Consider the following 21,111-nt stretch of genomic DNA (forward strand, 5'->3'; position numbering starts at 1 on the left):
TTTCCCCAAATCCTCCACCATTCATCACCTCTCAGAAAACCAGTGACAGAACTTTTGTGGTGAACTTTCAAGGGTTAACCATGCCCCATGCAAAGCATAGTGGCTGGAATGGACAGTATGGAATTACCTTAATCCCTCGAGAAGCAGAGTGGAGCTTATAAAGGGTCAAGGTTAATGTCAAGACAACATCTGGCATGAGGTTCTGATTGTTACTAGCAAGCATGCGACTTTTCCTCGGATCCGCTAATTTCCTCATGTTTTACTTCTCATGAATGTCATTACAAATTGAAAAACACTGTACAAACTCTTGTGTGATTTGGGCATAACTCGGTTTTTCAAAATAAATTCCAAGTTGCATGCCTGTCTAGTAAAATCCAAGTTTCGTGAACTGAACATAATTCCTTAACTTCAGTTTTGATGATATTGTAAAAATATACTGAGAATTTCAAAACAGTTATATGAATAGGCCAATCCTGATGCCATTTTCTCTGACCCTATGGTTTTTAGTCCATAATGCCTGAAGATTTCCCTGATATTCCCTCAGGATCCTTTAGCTCAAGACTTAGGATTTCTATCCAACAGATCTGAAATCCATAACTTTTTTGCACACACTTCTAATCAAGCTAGTAGATTATCAAGGTACATTTACTTGTCCAAGTGGTAGTTCTGTTAATTGTCTCACCCGTTCACATCTTTGTGTGACGTACAATGCATTTGTATTTTGTTATCTTATGAGCAATGAGCAATATTCAGTCATGCCAGCTTTAGTAAAAAGAAAACGACATATATCGCTAGTGGAAATCATAACTCGTGAAAAAATATACAGTAGACATTTAGAACTTTTAAGCAGGGCCAAAAAAGAAGCAGCCTAAATACATACTTTTTGCGCTTGGACAATACATCATCACAAAAGCCTTTTCTTTTTAAGTATCAGTGACTGATCAATGTCTTCAGCAATGTGCCATAACAACACGACTGATGTACAATTTGTGCATATTGGTTAGGCAGGATGAGGCAAACTGCCACTGAGCCATTCATTTAATTACATCCAGAGGATTATTGTAATGGCATCCGTGCATTCATACACGTAGTCAACATGTAAACAGCTGTGGGCTGTTTATTTCACAGGCTTTTCAGAGTGCATAAAGATTATTGAGATAGATATGCAGAAGTTCATGTTTACATAGGTTAATAACAAGAGATTAGTTTTATCGACAATTTCTGGTTAACCATTTATTTTCTGCACGGTTTGTTTAAATTTAGTGATGCATCAGAAAGAACATGTGCATTGCAAATCAATCAAATTGAAGCCATGAATTTTCATTATATTTGTTGGTTATTACATTCACCTTAGGAATAGTTGCTCTCACAATTTTCAATTGATTAAAAAAAAAATCCTTAAAACCCGTCTCAGTTGATATACGGGCAGACCGGGAAGACTTCTGGACATGTTGGGAGTAGAATCATTCACTTTGGCTGGGAGAAGCTCTGCATCCGTCCAAGACATGTTCCAGGGAAATTTTCATTAGCAACTACTTGACTCGCCAATACTGATAACTTCATTGCGGGAAGATTGCGGGGAAGTGGTTCAGAACCCTGCAACTCATACCCGATACGATGCCCGCAACTTGTCCAGAACTCATCCTGGATATGAATTGAGATGGGCCCTTAAAGAGATGCCTACATGATTGTTTACAGGCTCTCCTCTTCCCCTGAAGCAATGATTTGCATCCTAATTAGCATAATATGCATCTTTAATGACATTTTTAATAGTTATCAGCATTGAATGGTATTTTGATACAGTTTTTGGATGTTTGTACACATTCTGCAAGAGTAGCGGTTCCATGGTGGTTCATGTGGGGGGCGGAGGGGGGCTGGTACCATTTTAAGAGGGGGGCGCTGTTCAACAGAGACAATTATGCACACTAACGGACAATATATGGCACTTTTTAGGGCAACACATTCGTATAATTTTGAAAAAGGCACTCGTAACGGCCGCTGCCACAAAAAGGGCATGACCTTTTTTGTAAAAAAAGACACTTGTTCGAAAAAAAGGGCACCCTGTTTTAAAAAAAAAGGGGGCACTCGTTCAAAATATTCGGGGCGGGTAAACGCTCGTGCAAAAAAAGGGTACTTGGATTGAAAAGGACAGTCTTTATAAATTATTGGGGGCAAATATCCCTCCTTACCCCCCCCCCCCCCCCCCCCCCCCCTGTACATGTAGTACACGCACTGTATTAAACTTTGGATGGATTTTAATCCCTTTGTTCTGTTGTTCTCTCTCAAGGCATTTGTGGACTATCATCACAACGTAGCTATGCAGGTGCTTACTGAGAAAGAGAAAGAAGCAGTAGAAGAAGCTACAAGACCCATTACCCTGCTCTACATCTTCAAAAGGGTAAGAGTCTTACCGTAAGACTTATATGTTAAGGACTTTTCACACTGTCATCTTGCCTAACCATGGTGAAATCATGGCTTGACCATGCGCAGATCCTAGGGGTTTGCATTTGAACCAGGTACCCAAGTACCCGACCGCTGATGTCAGGAACCCATTCCAGATTCATGGATCGCAAACCCAAAACCAACTTTACAAATTACTTATTTGATTCCCAGACAATGAAACAAGAAGGTTTTGTATTCTATTTGTGGGAAATTGTCAAAATGAAAACCAGGCTCCATGGAAAACCAATTTAGATTTGACGTTTTTGTGAATTTTAACGTGCGACAGATGACTCTCAAAAGTTGAAGTCCGGGATTTGAATTTGGGGTTGGCTTTTTTCAACCAGTATCCAGGTACCCGTGTTTGGCACCGGTTTCCTGTACTACCCTTAAATGCACGCCACTAGCCATCCAATACCCTGCTGTAGATCTTCAAAACATTAAGACAGATTTAATAACAGACTTACATCATGTATGTAAGGGTTTGTGATAAGGCCGAGGGTTTAGATCAATGTCACCATCAGCAATCAGGCAATGGAGAAACAGGTAGCAAAAGCCATGAAAGCGGTCAAGATGTTTGAATTTCCCGTTACTTGTTTAGTATGACACAGTGCAAGGAATTGGCCAACATATCCAAGATCTGCCAACTTCTTGTCCACCATTTGGTGTATCATCACTCAAAAGCTATCGGTGATATCTTGGATGTCCAGGAGGCCGTATGGTTCAGTTATACATGTACATGACCTGGTTCCAAAGATGACTGTAATCCTGAGCAACATCTGATAGCTAAAAAGGAGTGGATTATTGACAGGCATGTTGCTGAAGCGATGAACTGCAACAAGACACTGCTGAAGCTTATATTGTCTTGGAGTGGGTATGTTTGGAAGTACTGGGACACTTCCGTGCCTGAGCGGGCATTGCATACATGTGCATTATTGCAAAGCTCTGAACATGTCACTGAAGGTGACTGCAGTGTGTTTAAGCGAGCGGGCTTCGGAACATCCTCGTAATAGTTGAAAGCCATCATGGATGGGTCAATATATACATGGGGAAAATGTTTCATGACGGTTAATTGTGTGTGTTTTGTGACTAGATATGGGTGGATGCACTCAGCGTGTGGCTGACGTTTTTCGTCACCTTGGCCATCTTCCCAGCATTCAACCTGGGTGTCGTCTCAACTACTGAAGAACCTCACAGTGATTTCATCGGTAAGTTCTGGATGTCTAGGATCTGACCTAGAGATACAAGTACCGGTAGATAGCGTATTTCTGCTGACAAAATGTCTGGGTTTTTTTTTTTTTCATTGAGACCATGAGGAGTTTACCCTTTAGTCACTGTAGCACCCTACACAGCCCTGCCTATCACTGAAACCGCCCCAGCACTCTATGGTTTTATTGATTCTTCAGTGAATAAACACAATGTGATACACTGTAGTACAAGTGCTAATGGGTTAAGCACAGCAAAGTACATGCTGACCTCAACGAAATTAAGATGCACCAATAGCATAGCTGCCAACTATTACAAATTGTTCATAATTATTAGAAATTTTTTGTTAAAATTACGAAAATACGAATTGCCACTAAAAAATTACAAATTTCCCATTTTCTACCTACTGGAAAAAAAATACTTGTTAAGTGTCGTTTTTGCCTGAAAACTTATGGCGAAATGTTACGAAAATGGATGGACACGTGACAAGTCTAATAAGCAATGCGGTCAGGCACCTGATAGACATCAATGCAGTGTGCGCAGTGGAGTACTTGAGGACCAGACTAAACATATTTTTCAATGGTGTGTGCCTCTAGTTTTTATCGCGTGCGGATGTATGTACCGGGTACTGACTACTTTTCAGTGACAATCGTGAGCACATTGGTCACTCAACCTCGTCCCCAGTGATTATTTTATTTCCAACCTCGTTTGCAAGAGTAAGCCCTGGATAGGAAACTTTCTTCCCGTATCCTGATTTGATGCTGCAATTTGCTAGTAATGGATTTATATCGTGTAGTTGCAGTTATCATTTCCAACGTGCATTACGTGTTTTCACGATCATTGTAATTATAACGTCCAGGCATTCTCAAAAATACTCCTTTCCTTTCCAGTTTGCTAATATTAATATGAAATGTGATACTGCATATTGGCGGGCCAGATTGTAACATTTTAACTGAACAAAAATCGTGCTTTCATTACTCACAGCGCGATGAATTGATGCTGTTTTACCCCAGACACTGCATACAAAAACAAACGCTAATGTAACGCACATGCAGGCACCAGACTACACCTCATTTGCATGTGTGTTCAAAAATCTTGCACATGCAAATGATCCAATACCGGGGTGAGAGAGCAGGTAGTGGTGGGCGCGTACTGCTCGATACCCTGGGGACGAGGTTGATTGGTCACTTATTGCCGGGATGAGACCCATCAGTGTGAGATTTTGATCATGGAATTTTAGAGTATGGTTGGAAGAATTGGTGATAGAGTTTGAGTTTATCACAATGTCCAGAAAAGATCAATCAACATGCGTTTGCGTTTGCAAGGCATGTTGGCGGAATATTTCTATTGCATACGGTGGCCCTAAATGTGTATAAAACATACATACATCAATAGCATGCATCTCAGAAAAATATGCACGCATGTTGTTATTATTGTTATTGTTTATTTGACTTCAACAAACAAATACAGACAGTAAAACAATTTTTTTTTTTTTTTAAATGAATATTTTTTTTTTTATTATTATTATTTTTTATTATTATCCTATGGCCTACAGTACATTATTAACTGCAACAAGAAGGGTATGCACATGTATGTGCATGTGTAATCCATGTATGTGATGTTGGTAAAGCTGGTACATACACTGTTAATAGGGGGCAATTCCACGGTAACGGAAGGACGTTTTCACTCACTAAACACAATTTCAAATGTGTGTATCACAGACACTGTTCATAGTTACAGCAAACAAATGTCACAATTGTATTGCTATAATGCTACTTTCATTTTCCACACTTTTGGGGGGCATGAATGCCTCCCGTTTATGAATTATGAATATTAATGAGGTCGGTAACGGAAGGACGGTAAAACAGACAAGGGTTTTCCAACTTACTCGCGTTTTGCGTAAACTCTGTGAATTTTATGGGGCAATTATATTTTAAAGGTAAGAAATGGAATCCCTGAAGCTTTATCTATACTATACCGCCTTTCATTTGACTTTAAGTGTTTCGGTAATATAATTACAACGTTTTAAGCAGATTATGATTTGGTAACGGAAGGATGGTAACAGAAGGACAAAAGGTTTACTCAATTATAGCATGAACAAAATGTGAATTTACACTAATTATACAAGTGAAACAAATTGCTGAAATGTGTAACTGAATGTGAAATCAACAATATGCAGACCTGGCATAAATAATTATACCCAAGAAACTATTGAGATAAAGATAGAAGCCTGCTAATTAATGATAACAAAAGAAAAACGAAAACCACCCAAAACACATAATTCACAAACACAAGACAACTACAGAAATGGACTTCAAACCCATCACCTCAATCCTTAAAAGTTTTAATACACAGTTTTTGAGCACTTGAGTATATTGGTTACATGTTCACCAACAACTTTTAATAATACCGGTAGGTTCAGTGGTTTACCTAAAGGGTGGGGGGGGGCGACCAGCCTACATGTACATTTAAGGTAAAAACATCTACCGGTAGAACTGATGGCTTCAGTTAGGTGTTGCTTTTAATTGAACTCTAAAATCAGTGTTTGAAATCAAATTACAATGATTTAGAGTAGTAACAATTAATTTATAAACATCCAAACTGAAATTGTTAACTTGGGCATAATTTGTCAAAGATTGCACCTCACATGTCTTACACATGTAAATTGAATGAAAGTGCCCCAAAGTACCGGTACTTTCTGCCATCTCATTTTTGACTTGATTTGCTTCTGGAATGGCTTCACAGAATTCGTATCTTTCTCTATTGTCCATGAATGCTGATGGCAGCAACTTTATGATTTGATTTTCTGCAACAACTCCATACATGTACAAGTACTGGTACATCAGCATACATGTACATGTACATTGTACATGTTGTACATGCCTGTGCCTTCCTTTGTAATAAACACCTTGCCCTGCTTATCCCGCTTTTGTGAAGGTGGGTCACATGAATGTCCTTTTAATGCTCATTATACATGCATGTCTTTGCAGTGATTTTCATTTTTCAAACATGAGCGCAAATGTCGTAACATTTGATAAAAATACGATTTGTCCTTCCGTTACCATCCTTCCGTTACCAATTCGGTAACGGAAGGACGTGATTTAATTAATTGTAATTAAAAAACGAGAAGTACAGCAGTGTCAGTTATAATGTCATATTGAAGGCCTACCTAAACTTGCTTTGCACAATAACTTTCAATGCATTCATACTGCAAGTTTTAAAAATAAATTAAAAATATGTATTTTTTCGGTAACGGAAGGACATTTTCGAAGGCTGAAATATTAGAAGTCACTGAAGCGAAGCAAATTACGTAAAATGTTAAAAACAAGTTTTAGTCAGTTTTTCAAGACCAATACTTTCTCATGACAGAAACTGATGGCATTAGTACATATTTTTGTGTGTGTTTTGGTAGAATACTTTCATATCACTATTAATCACATTTTTAGGATTAAAACAGGATTATTACATAATCCTATTTTTTGGTATCGAAATGTATAAAAAATAAAATTCCGACTGCAAATCTTGAAAATATAGACTTTTAGCTTTCATTTGATGCCAAATTTGTTTAAGTCACATGTATTTGAATTTTTTGGTGTCATGTCCACTTTGGTGTGGAATTGCCCTCTACGAGCAGTTGAAAATGACCGCGCGGGTTGATTACTAATTTGGATTTTGAAAAGTTGGCAGCTGTGCAATAGAAATCTCCATTTTCATGCAAACATTAGCACCATATGCTTTAAGTAAGTAAAAAAAAAAAGAATGTTGCATACTGAAGCCATTTTTTTTCAATGAAGGTCACTCATTGCTAAGTGTTGAAAAGACATGAATGTTGGACTGGGAAACATTCCAATTCTGTTACACAATACTTTGAAAATGCACTCAACTCTCCATAGACTTTGTACACAACCAAAGAAGTGGCGTCTGGATATTACCTTCTTTCCAAAACACATTTTACATCAGCCACTATTTTTGATACATTTAAGGAAAAAAATGTTGAGGTTCGCTTTCAACCCAGACATATGAATAGCTTCTCAGGTTGAAATGAGGACAACATGTAAATGAACACAAACATGTACATGCGTGATACCAAGTTAAACAAAAATGTGATACCGCTAATTCATGTCGCAGCAACTGATTTGATTCTTTCCATATTTTCAGCTATGTACTTCACTCCACTGACTTGCTTCTTCACGTTCAACTTCTGTGACTTTATCGGCAGTATGGTCCCTGCAGTGCTCAAATGGGTAAGTCTGTCATTATGCTGACCCCACCAGATCCTGGGTTCTATTTGACGCGGTCCTGCTAAATCCTCCACAAACCTGGTGTATTTGGAAATATTTCAGAGTGTTGGTGTTATTGAAGCACTTATCCTGCATAATGTGTGTGGCTTCTATAGCGCTTACCACCAAAAGTGCTTCACAGATATTACCCCTGTTCATCAATTCATGAGACCATTTTTCTGCAGCCGAAATCAACGCGGTCTGGTCTCTACCCCCACGGGTACCCATTTATAGACCATGTGCCCCCACAGGTACCCATTTATAGACCATGTGCCCTCACAGGTACCCATTTATAGACCATGTGCCCCCACAGGTACCCATTTATAGACCATGTGCCCCCACAGGTACCCATTTATAGACCATGTGCCCCCACAGGTACCCATTTATAGACCATGTGCCCTCACATGTACCCATTTATAGACCATGTGCCCCCACAGGTACCCATTTATAGACCATGTGCCCTCACAGGTACCCATTTATAGACCATGTGCCCCCACATGTACCCATTTATAGACCATGTGCCCCCACATGTACCCATTTATAGACCATGTGCCCCCACAGGTACCCATTTATAGACCATGTGCCCTCACAGGTACCCATTTATAGACCATGTGCCCCCACAGGTACCCATTTATAGACCATGTGCCCCCACAGGTACCCATTTATAGACCATGTGCCCCGACATGTACCCATTTATAGACCATGTGCCCTCACATGTACCCATTTATAGACCATGTGCCCCCACATGTACCCATTTATAGACCATGTGCCCTCACAGGTACCCATTTATAGACCATGCGCCCCCACATGTACCCATTTATAGACCATGTGCCCCCACAGGTACCCATTTATAGACCATGTGCCCTCACAGGTACCCATTTATAGACCATGTGCCCCCACATGTACCCATTTATAGACCATGTGCCCCCACAGGTAACAGGGGATGAACAATGACACAGGAATGCTTTTGTCACATTTCTTGGTTCTTGGTTGGTTCTTCTCCTAAATACTTCGCGTGGGAGTTTAAACAGGAGGCCAGAAACACCGGGGCAAACCCCTTCTGTTAGCAATAAGTGTCACTGGCTTCTTTTACGTGCATTTATGCAACACACGGGACCTACGGCTTAACGTCCCACCCGAAGGACGAAGCAATAATGGTTAAGTGCTTTGCTTAAGAGCACAAGTGTCCGCCGGCGGGCTCGAACCCACGTCATGTTGCCTCTGAAACACCAGAACATGAGTCCGGTGCTCTTAACCGCTAGGCCATGACACTCCAACATGGCAACACTGGTACATTTCAATGGCTTGTGACACCAGACTGGGGGATTTGTGATGGACTTGTCAGGGACTCAATTGCAACACTGGTTCATTTTTATACTTACAAATAATCCCTAAATGGTTTGCTTGTTGTTTTTCCGCTGCAGCCTTTTCACAAGTACACTTGGATTGTAGCCAACGTGCGTATCCTGTTCTTTCCTCTCTTCATTCTCTGCAACTACCGACCCGCGACTCGTACCTTGCCAGTCTACTTCAACGACATCGTCTATATCATCATCATGGTCATCTTTTCCCTTAGCAATGGCTATTTCAAGACTGTCATCATGATGGAAGGCCCACAGTGAGTGTTCCTAAATTTTAATATCTTTTATTTTTTACAAAAATCCTGGAACTATTTTAAAACAGGGTTTGTTGTCGAAATGGTGGTGCCTAGTTTCACAAGTGCCACTGTTTAGAAATTGGCCATTAAAGTCCTTCAAAAATTGATTGGGCAATGTCAGCATCACGGACATTACAAATCAGAATGTTTGTGTAATTTAAGAGCTCAGTGAATAAACCTGAAAATGTATTTTTCAAATCTTGTACATCCATCATCTAGTAATGGTCAAGGAGATTACAGACTAGGAGTTTTGGATCATTTCTCTGAATCATTAATTAAATGTCACAGATGTAATGCTGGAATTACTCAATTGTGACTGGTTGTAAAATCTCAGCCCTGACAGAATTGTTACATTTACTGTATGCGAATTGGCAGATATTAGGAAATGAAGGAAGACCATTGGTGACGCACAGTTGGTCAGTCCCACTTGTGCAACAGATATACAATTAGCATTGTTTGTGTAAGTGAAAATCAGTATCTCTGTTCAAGCATTGGCTGCATCGTAATGAATTGGCTTCGCCCACAGTGTTACGTATATGGGCTCCATGCGCAAAAAGAGAGGGCGCTCTTTTTGCCACATTGGAGAGCCCCATGGACGGGACACACTGCGTGTGCGCGTACTGGTTCGCGACAAAATTTTGAATGTGCACAAAGCCTTCACTCGAGCACGCGTATCATTGTTGATGCACTCTAAGTGGTCTCCCCCAACTCTGCCTTTCTTATCGTTGAGGGGGCACTTGTGCACAGAGCCCGGCCATAGACAAATATTTGGAATGCAGCCCTACATTGCCCAGACAAACTCAACTCAGCTCCCATCTATTGGTGCATCACAATCTTCTAAGGATTCCCATTGTATTAACCATACCTCTGATACAATACTGTATTTCTCCTCATCTCCTTTCAGGAAAGTCCCTCCTGAGTGGGCTGGTAAGGCCGCCTCCATGATGTGCTTCTTCCTCGTCCTGGGAATCTTCTGTGGTCTCCAGTTCTCCCTCTTCTTTCCGTGGTTCATCACAATCTTCTAAGGATTCCCAGAGATAAACTCAACTCAGCTCACACCTATAAGGAAGCAATTCTGAGGTGATGTAGAATTGTCCAATATTTTTACAGGAGTCAGGAGGACCAGAGATTTCTGCACATTGATGGAAATATCGGAAAGTTGTTATTAAATGCTGCCAAGTTTGCCGACACTTTTTTTTCCAGTGTCTGCTATTTTTTTAGTGTCGGTTTTTTTTTTTTTGGCCCTATAATGCAAAAACTGCCAAACTGTAAATGGGAGAAGTTTTTTAAGGAAACATGTAGAAGCTCTTCAGGAATTGATCACTTAAAAAAATGAACAATTGTAAACGGGTCATTCTATGAATGGTCCAAAGTGTGACATTGTTCTTGTCCCTTGGTACTTTGTAATTTGCCATTTAAGTATCATGAATGAACTTAAAAAGTTTTTATTTGTTAAGTAGGAAGTTTGCTATTCATTATCACTCTTGGAGGATGACTTCATTACAGAGTGCATCAGAATTATACAATCATAGATGTCAGATATAACAGGGACAGGAAAAGAATTTGAGCCCAGATTTATAGATTGACCCAGATGGGTGTATATAACAGTTTTGGGGAGTTTTTTGGTTTTTTCCAGCTCGCCTTTTCTTTAGTGTGAGATATTCAGACTGCGTTTTTCGTTTATGTTTCTCAGTTGAGATCACACAAGTTCAGTTGCTGTTATTACTTTATTTGTAAAAGAAAAACGTTTGCAGTGATGTTTTGCCAAAAGTTTATGAAGCTTTAAGTTTTGGAGACCAAAGTGACAAAATGGTAGGCCAAAACCTCACCAGTTATTTTCACGGGTCAGAAAGGCCACTTATTAACTGTCTTCCTTATTTTGTGAGAGGGTATTTTAGTTTATTCCTAAAACGATTGCAAACAAGACAGTTGTGTCTTGGGAAAAATCATGAAATTTCATTTTAAGATTTCTGAGGGAACCCTGTAAGATTTGAGTAAAGTTTGTTTTTGAAACATCTAGGATAGACTAGGAGTACATGTACTGAGTCAAAACAACTCCAGAGTCATGTCAATGGAGTATTTTTAGTGCATTAAATCCAATAGGGTTGTTTAGATTTGCTCCTAATACCATTTGGTCCGTTGTGACTCTGAAATACTACTCTTAAACACAGATTTCAATTTCACATTGATGTTCCTCAGGAACAAAGTTAAGTATGTACATTACATACACGTAACATTTCTTATCATCTGTATTTTCTAAATAAAGTTTAGACATGAACATCTCATTTTGAGAAGTAGTGATCAGTATGTTTGAAAAGCTCTGTGAAAACCCGACAGTAAACAGGGCTGTACATGTACATGTACATGTATGTATATTGAACTATCTTACATCGTCTCTTTAGTGTACTTTTTGTAATATTGTGCGTGAAGTAGAAAATAAGTACATATTTATGGTGTTGGATTTTTAGTTATCGTACCAGAAGTTGTTTTGGTTTCTTTGTTTTAAAATTTTAATATTAAACCTGTAATCTTAACTAGGATACAGTTTGAAATTCTGACAGAAAGTCAGATTCCATTTTGTGCTCATATTTAACTTGTAATAGTTTGTACAGGTAGTGCAAAGTGAAAGGTTTTTTTTTTTCCTTTCAAATGAGTCCGCTGGACAGTACATGTAAATAACTTGAAGGTCATCTTGAGTCACAACCTGTGACTTATTTGAAGTTTGAGCACAATTAGCAGGGGACTGGACACAGATATTAAATAGCAGAGTTTGTTAAAATTCCAAGCATACTTATTGACTGATTTGATTCGAGTGTCATTCTTTGGCACATGTACTGTGTGATCTTAGTGAATTAACAAAAATGAAGGTCAAAATTTGCTGGCGAGAAAAGACCACTTAATATATTTTCCTCTCTTTTGAGGTATTCATTGTCAACAATGTTACACATGTAAGTTAACATTATATTACTATTTGATTGTGTTTGGAAAGCCAGTTTGATAAATCCACTGACATCCTTAGCATATAGAATTACTGAGCACAGAGCACAGAAGAATGTTACTCGTCAGAAATAGGCTTCCAGTTAAGTTACCAAGTTACGTACAATGTAAGCTAGTATTTTGTCAAATAGTGTGTGCTGTAAAGTATTAGTATTTGTTGTGTACTAAGCAGTTTTATTAAAATGGTCACTTAGATTCTAATCAACTCAGGTCCTTATTATGGTTTTTTCTCCAATGTCCGATGGAGCTGCATGTAGTGTGATTTCAATCAATCGATGCGTACCGTACATATTGAAGGCTTCAGGTCATCACAAGTCAATCACAATTTAATCAAAAGGCGTCACAAGTCGATCAGCAGTCATCACAAGTCAATCATAATGTCATAAAAGGTCATCTGAAGTTGTCACAAAGTCCCACAACACACTCACAAGTCTTGCAATCTCAGCTCAAGTGACAGACTGTTCATGTGAACTGTGACAGAGTCATTCCTTTGTCATAAGTCATCACCCATTCACCTGTGGCCTGACTTGTGAGTTGGCATTGGATTAATGTGATTGACTTTGCCAATAATTCCAATATTTTCATATGCTGCCATTTAATATGAGGTGTAGTGGGGTTTTTTTTCAAAGTAAGTACCAAAATGTATAAATTTACATGTAAATAGAGTTTGATACATAATTCAAAGGCCAAAATATAAGAACAAGCTGATCATCATCGTTTCGGTTTGCGGTAACACCATGTGGTAATAACTACTGCTTAGAAGATATTGGTTCTGAGAAGAACTTGTCCTGCTTATTATCGACTTTGCTAAGTACTTTTTTGTTCTATTAAGAACAGTCCGTTTAGAACTTACAGCAGGACTGTTCTGAACAGAACAAAAAACTACTTAGCAAAGTTGATAATAAGCAGGACAAGTTCTTTTCAGAACTAATATCTTCTAAGCAGTAGTTATTACCACATGGTGTTACCACAAACCGAAACGATACCGATACCCCACCATGCAAAGCCTCAAACCTTATATAAGCTGATCATCATAAGTGTGGTGGTGTTTTGCATACTCCTCGAGGCAATCTTTCAATAACATTATTTTGTTTAGAAAAAAAATGACTTATTTTATGATCTCTTGTAAGGTTTATGGAGAGAGAGCAGCTGAGTGTCACAGAATACAGACTCGGTGATTTCTTATAGACGAATCCGGGCACAAGATCACTATACACACATGAGGCCCCCTTCAATGGAGAACCCATTGTCCCATGACGGCTTATCTGAACAATAGCTAGCACAATGCTTTCGCCATTGAAAGGGGCCTTCATGATAGAATTGAAAGCGTGCCCGTATTGGTCTCTGTATGCAAATGAAACCAGTATTTAATGTAATGTTAATCAATTTGATTCCGTGAAATTCAGCCATTTTGACTGGTAAAGAAAAATCTTGTATTATTTAGAGTAGGACATTATTGTCACATTCTTGAAGCTTTGAGACTAACATGACATTATGCCGAGTGTAAGTATGTGCTATGCCAACATAAATGGACCTTATTCATGAGTCAGCCATATTAAATTGAAAGAGAGGCAACCTCTTCATTTTTGGAACTTGCGAGTAGAAATGAAAGCAATGAAATACAAGTTCATTACAAAATATTACCAGTCTGATGAATAATTTAAAACTTTCAACATTCCCTAATGTTTTAAGCCACATTTATAACAAGATTGAAAGTGAGGCTTGAAACGCACTCCAATATCATAAAATAGTCTGGCACCATTCTATGCAGCAGTTTACAATTTATAAAATAGATTCAGGGAACATGACCTAAAATGGCTTCCTCGTGGATAAGGTCTATAGAGAACCTCTCACATGCAGTCGAGATGATAAGGCACATTATTGGTGGTATCTTGTTTCCCAAGGAATTCTCTTCCTTCAAATTTTCAGTACTTAGTAGTAGGTTCATTGAGTGAGCCCTGAGCTATATTCCCACCTAACCTGCGTCCTTTGATTGTATTGTATTTTGGGGAAAGTGCTGCAATTGCATTGCGCACCCTCCCAAGTTTTTTCTTTATGTATTTTATTTTTAAGACCAAATATTGAAATACTTTGTTGACATTGTTTGTAGACTAATGGCAGGTGACCTCATCTGTTAATGAGTCATGTGTCAGGTGACCTCGGATGTTAATGAGTCATATTTCTTTTGGGGTTTTGAATTTGCGTTCTAATTTGTTGTTTCCTTTATTTGAGGGTTATGAGTGCACTTTTGTTAAAATTCTTCAAAGTAGAACAGTGTCCTTCAAGGTCCCCACAAGTAAATCACAAGTTATCCAATCCCAGTCAAGCCAGAAGCTCCATGTGCTCAAATCACGTGACCACAGCACTCCTTTGTTTACAGATCATCCATGGGACCTGAAGTAGGAATAGCCCTGTGATTTACATGTGACCCAACTTAAAGTAATAATTCTGAAGCTGTTGGACGGTTGTGACACAGAGTTAGCTTTTTCAATTCAATTGTTCGTTTCACAGGCGCATGTAAATGTTTGGAAGCCATTTTGCATTTTATATTTCTAGTTACAGCTATTGGACACTAGTAATTGTCCTGTGCCTTTCAAACCAGAAAGACGTAAACTTGGCTGCCCGTCCGTATAATCCAATTTGCATGTCATAGACAGGAGATGTACAATCTTCCTCGAAAAAAAAATTAAAACTTGTCGGGTAGTGTTTAAGAAATTTTCAGCTAGTAACATTCTTGTATTTTTCGAAAGTCAGAATAATTCTATTTTCCTTGAAAAGAAGAAATCGTTTTCAAATTTCTCTTTGTCTTTGACGGAATATAGTATACATGTAGATGTGATTTTGAGTGTTACTACTTAATTGGGGGAGAACGAAGTTACGTAAATGAATGTGATTGACAGCTGTTTTCATTCGAACACTAGTTACCTCACACTCACAGCACTATGAACAAAATAAATTATCACAAATATTGTATTCATGAATTGAGCTATCATTCATGTATTGCAGACCGCAAGGACTAAATATCAGGATATTTATTTTATATTTAGAAAGGCAAACGAAAATCTTTGAAAGTGAAAATCATTTCCATCACCCATGTACGTACCCGGCCCAAGGGCGCTGGCTAGCTGGTACAGGTTGGATTTTATAACGCCCTCTAATTGGACGTAAATGTGTGTGACGTCTTCCGTGCGGGGTTAGAACAGAGCGATGTGATTGGTTGTTGAGTCGATACGGGTAGTCGTTTAACATCGCGTCGACCAATCACCGCGTACCGATGAGATGTATGGCGTCACTCAAAGTCATTTGCGCTTCCGCAAATGAATCATATGACGGAAGTCGTGTGTCACGCTGTCATAATGTAAAGTGTCAATAAAAAAAAAATTATGTACATAAAAGTCGAATTTCAGAGTTTTAATTTTTGTGTCCAGTAGAAATGTACTCGTTATGATACTAGGACTTGCACTGTGACATCATGCCCACGGTAAAGCAGCCGCCCAATAAGTCTATGTTTTAATTTGTTTGACCTTATTATTTGTTGGTTGTACTTCGTAAAGTCAACCTTTAAGTACTCTCGTTTCATTCAAAATACTTGCAGTACAAAATAAAGCGGTTTAGTTCAGTTTACCTTTGGACAGTTATAATATCCACAAGAGGGCGCTATGATACAGGAGCATCGGGAGTCGGCTGCAGTAAAAATGCATGGCACAGTGCAATGTGCTCGTTAATTCACGTACATGTATATAAAGTTTTCCCGTTTAATTTAATTTAATTCTTAGATTGACTTTTCGTTGATAATGATAGTGCCACATGTTCGCTTTGAGTACGAAGTTTGATTACAATGGAAAGATGGGTTCAGAACAAGATACAAATCATTTTGAAGGTCGTTGCTTATAACGGCGTTCCTATACCCGTGCTCTTTAATTACAGCTTCCGTGGTTATCCCCTTCACGACTCATTTGTACATCCTCAATAATTTCATTTGAAAAGGAGATTTTCTGTGTATCCCGGCCCCAGTACTGCACTAGAATTGTGAACAACTGCTTCCGGTGATGAGACATGCGATACTAATCAAACTTGACCCCTAGCCCAGGCGATGCAGGCCCAGGGTGAAACTGAGCACGTAACTGCTGCGTGGATGTCGGATCTGAGTGTCTTGACGCACTGCCTCAGGCAATGCCAACAGCGATGGGTTATTACATACCTGACCTTGAAGACAACGGCTGTAATGTATGGATCGCGCGGACGAGGGAACAGTGGGTAACGCGGTGTGGCGGTGCGGAGGGGAACATTCTCGGGGGAGATCGCTTCGGAGACTGTTAAATATTGCCGCTTGAGTTGACATTTAGGGGTTCATGGTCAGGGTGGATACAAGTCGATCAAGGGTAAAACACGATGTGAAGTCCGGGAGAAGTGACTGTTTCTTCAAGAAAGAAATTTAGTATGCGAACACGAAGTTTGGTTTCTTAAATGTAAATAATGGGGTTTTTAAAGTTTTATCTTGTTATTATGATAATTATGTGTTATTATTCATGTGCAGGGACCGATACTCTCAACACAACCGCTTTTTGACCAAAAAATAAGGCAATAAAGGGATGACATCCTCCCCAAGGAACTTGAATAATGTGGCTTTTCCTCTATTTCCCCTATTTCGTGACTATAACAATATCGACCACATTGGCACGTGATGATGTGCCTTGCTCTCCATGGATTAAAATAAAAAATAATAATGTACATTTAATCAATAAGAGAGGGAATTATGTCATCCATCTTTGTATTCACATTCCGTCAAGCACTTCACCTGTCTACTTTAAGCAATTTGAGTACTCTTTTCTTCTCAGAATCCTCGTTTGAGCCCAAATTCACCCCCGTCAATTATTAATGGCGCCCTCAAGATAGAATTATTTTCTAGGCTGTCTATTTCTAATGGACTGGTCCAAGCGTGGTCCACGTCAACGCCACACGCTAATCCTCCAGGCGCAAAATATTATCGCCACACAATGTTTGGGTTTATTCAGCGTTCTTTCATCTCTGCCATCAATAAACCAACAAGACTTTCCAGCCAGTCCCTGCCGCCGACACACAGCTCAGAGATTGCCTGAATGAGCACCAATCACTCCCCATCCAGATTGAATCGTATCGACTCCAGGGACAATCTAGCAGGTCCGTAGACGCCTACTCTTTCAAACCAGGCGCTCATTCCACCCGGCGGTCTCTCCTCAAGACCTTCCCTCCGTTTTTCTCCCATCGCGTGCGAACTCGTGGCTCCTCCTCTATCGATTTTCTTCGCTTCCTCTTCTACTTGTCAGATTGGATAATGAAGTCGAGATATCTTGTGATTTCTGGAGGAATTCCAAATAGAATAGATGAATAGATGAGGGTAACTTGTCGGTTGCAATGAAGAAGAGAAATCCGTTGTTAAATTCAAGCGAATGAACAAAGTTAAGTTGCTAGCACCTAAAATATCTCATATATACGCTTTCCAATTTCCTATCGTTTGGCGAATCTGGTGATGAATTTTGGATTGCTTGGTCGGCCGGTCTATCAGCGCAAAACCTTTTCAGTAAAGTGTATGCCAACTTGCAGATTGGGTGTTTAACACCTTGTTTATCCGGCATGTTATCATAATTGCTTGTTAATATTGTGACTGCGTGATGAGTTTTCCTTGTCCATATATACTGACACCCCTGCTTTGTGTTAGCCTCTGGATTCGTGATTATAAGCATCTGGCTCGATGAGACGCTATGTCCATTTAAGAAGCAATAAGTAGCTATTTTGCTCTTTTTTCAATATGGGGGGGGGGGGTAGCTATTTTGCTCTTTTTTCAATATCGGATTTTTATGCTTCAACCGAAGCTGCAACAAAGACTCTTGGGACACAGCGGCTTATGGAATACCTAAAGAGACACTAAAAGACTGAACATTATACATGTACAACACACACGCGGATATTACTTTATGTCAAACTTTTAAACATCATTGTCACAATGTCGCTGCGTAGGCCGCCTGCAGATTGGAGGGCGCCCTCTGCACTATCGAAATATGCAAATTTCGCGAGGCACTTTGAACCAATCCAAAAGATGTTTAAATATTCCGCTGTACGTCAGTGTCGCAATAAACCAATAAAATCGACGCTTCTATGCGTCAGTAAAGCGACACCCAGGGTCACTTCTTTGAAAGGCAAAGCCAGAATGGCGCTAAGGCAGCTGGAGTGCGTTTGCAATGTAGGTCATGAAAAGTGACTAACAATTAGACACATTTAAGCTGCTAGGCATTGCATATCGACCATCCTCTCAATGCCAAGGTCATGAATGACAAGTGTCAGACCAAACAATGAACGCTTTAAAGGTGTGGCAGCACTTATTGATCTTGCATTGTTCCACATTTGAATGCAATCAACACCGTAACATCTGGCTAAGTGTAAAATCCATTAATTGACGCCTGGCGTTTTATATTTTTAGGGGACAAGGACCACCTTCAAAACAGTCATGCAGAGGCTTCGTCACGTACCAGAAACTGCCTCTAATTTGTTGACTTTAATCATTTGGGTAAATGATCACATTTTCACAAGTAGAAGATTTCCCCTCCCCTGCAGAATGCGAGCGCCCGCCCACTAAACACCGCAGTTTTCCAAATAAGGAATTTAATGCTGAAAAGCAGATGAAATGCATTGGAAGAAAATTAATACTGTATTAAGAAAACAATTTCAAGAATTGAATTTGAACAGACGTAGGCCTTTATAAATTTGATGTGGAAATAGAGTATATACATGTAATAGGCTAAATTTGCATATTCATCAGCAAAACCGTGACGTTATACAAGGCAGACGCTTCAGTGTTACAGTTTTGTTTTTATTTTTGCCGTGGTCAATTTTCTGTTGTTTCTTTTAGTTGTTTATTCAGTATGCCCCACATGGCAGTCAAATATTTAGCCCCCCCCCAAAAAAAAAATAGCATTGTTTTTATGAGTAACATTTTGGGATCATAATTTGTAGACTAATAATTCATGATGAACTCTTAGAGTGTGTGCCTAGCCTGAAGTGACAGCACAGCAACAGCGCCCATAAAATTATATCAGGAACAGCGTGGAACATTTTAAATGTTGAAAGAGTGCACTTACGAGAATAATTAACCAAAAAAGGAGTAGAAATTTGCACAAAACATGTTTCAGTGTAAAATTCAGTTCCTGAACCCTTTAAGTGCTAATTACAACTACTAAATAAATATATACACATAAGGGTCGGAGTTTGTTCTGATATTTCATGTTTCTCTTTATCGGTGTATTGAATTTTGATTGTTAAATAATTGGCACGAGCGGAACGAAGTTGAACTCTTTGCAAAAAGAATGAACAGCTGAGCTTTTCAAGGTCACAGCAGAGCCTTGGTATTATCTTGCGAATGAAATCTGATACGAGATCAAAGATGTGTCGAGTCAGTCGCCAGCTTACTGCAGTAGCTCACAAGACGATCCTGCGAGACGAGCTGAGTCGATGTGATGAGAGTTTGCCACGAAGATTTCATCAGGTTTCAATCCACTCACATCTGACTTGATTCTTACATCAACCAACTAAGGCTGATGGGGCGTCACATTCTGGAGGATAGTGTGCATTCCTTGTAATCTGTGAAAGGGGAAGATCCAGAAACCAACTTCTTGTCAAACTGATCTTTGAATAGTTTTGAGAGATGTAGCCTTTCTTTTAGAGGAATTTCTTCTTCGCACTGTGTGTGGATCCATGTATCATCTGTGCCACGGTGTAACTAACTGCATGGTATCCAATTGGGGGGGGGGGGGCCACTTGAAGTGCCTCATTCCCAGGAGGCGGGCAGTAGAAGGTTTAAGCTCAATTTTAGTGTTGTTCTTTGAATGAAAGCAGTGACATAGCTATGTTAAAAAGATAATAATATAACAGCATTTATATAGCGCAATATGAATCAAAGATTCCTCAAACCGCTTAACAATTATAGCACAAGAAACGGTAAAAGATCGTGATTGATGATGTGGCTGTCTCATAGTGGTCTGCGTATTTCCTTCGCAAACAAATGATGACTTTTCAGACACAAAGGCTTTTTCCTGAGTTGTCCGTAAATAGCTGGTTAAAAAATGACCCAAAAAACACCAGAAATCGGTGGTGATATGGGATCAGTTGTGATCCGTTTATTCTGCCTCCCACAAGGTTGCTCCCTAGCTTATGCTTCCACAGTGTTTCCATCGTAATGGAGTTTAGTGTTCTGGTATAAACTTCTCGTCAACTTGAATAAGCTATCATCTCTCGCCAAGTACAATCCCCGCTAAAGCTTTTGATAAATTAAAGTCTACGTCCCTGTGTCTAGCTACAGGACTTTTATGAAATCGACAGAGGGTTCTCAGTATATAGATTGCCAGATGTAAACAGAAAGAAAAGGGTTCAGACTTGTTGGCCTTTGGGAATGGCTGACGATTCAGAATGGTGCCCGACTGACGCGTCGCTATTCCTCCACACAAATTGAGTTTGCTATCCCTTAGGCCGACCGGAGTGACTCGAGAGAACGGCTAATAG

The 21,111-nt window shown here is 39.4% G+C and overlaps 1 protein-coding gene across 2 annotated transcripts in view; it reads left to right on the plus strand.

The window, feature by feature from the left end:
- Positions 1-12,788, plus strand: part of LOC119744511 (equilibrative nucleoside transporter 1-like) — a 30,782-nt gene extending 17,994 nt beyond the window's left edge. For both annotated transcript variants that reach the window (XM_038220459.1, XM_038220460.1), the window contains exons 10-14: positions 2,288-2,398; positions 3,533-3,647; positions 7,804-7,889; positions 9,350-9,543; positions 10,487-12,788. In XM_038220459.1, coding sequence (XP_038076387.1) covers positions 2,288-2,398; positions 3,533-3,647; positions 7,804-7,889; positions 9,350-9,543; positions 10,487-10,607 — 627 coding nt within the window. In that variant the 3' untranslated portion in view covers positions 10,608-12,788. The remainder of the gene's footprint in view (positions 1-2,287; positions 2,399-3,532; positions 3,648-7,803; positions 7,890-9,349; positions 9,544-10,486) is intronic.
- The last annotated feature ends 8,323 nt before the right edge of the window (positions 12,789-21,111 follow it).

Source organism: Patiria miniata, unplaced genomic scaffold (assembly GCF_015706575.1).
Source record: "Patiria miniata isolate m_02_andy unplaced genomic scaffold, ASM1570657v1 HiC_scaffold_7, whole genome shotgun sequence".
NCBI lineage: Eukaryota > Metazoa > Echinodermata > Asteroidea > Valvatida > Asterinidae > Patiria > Patiria miniata.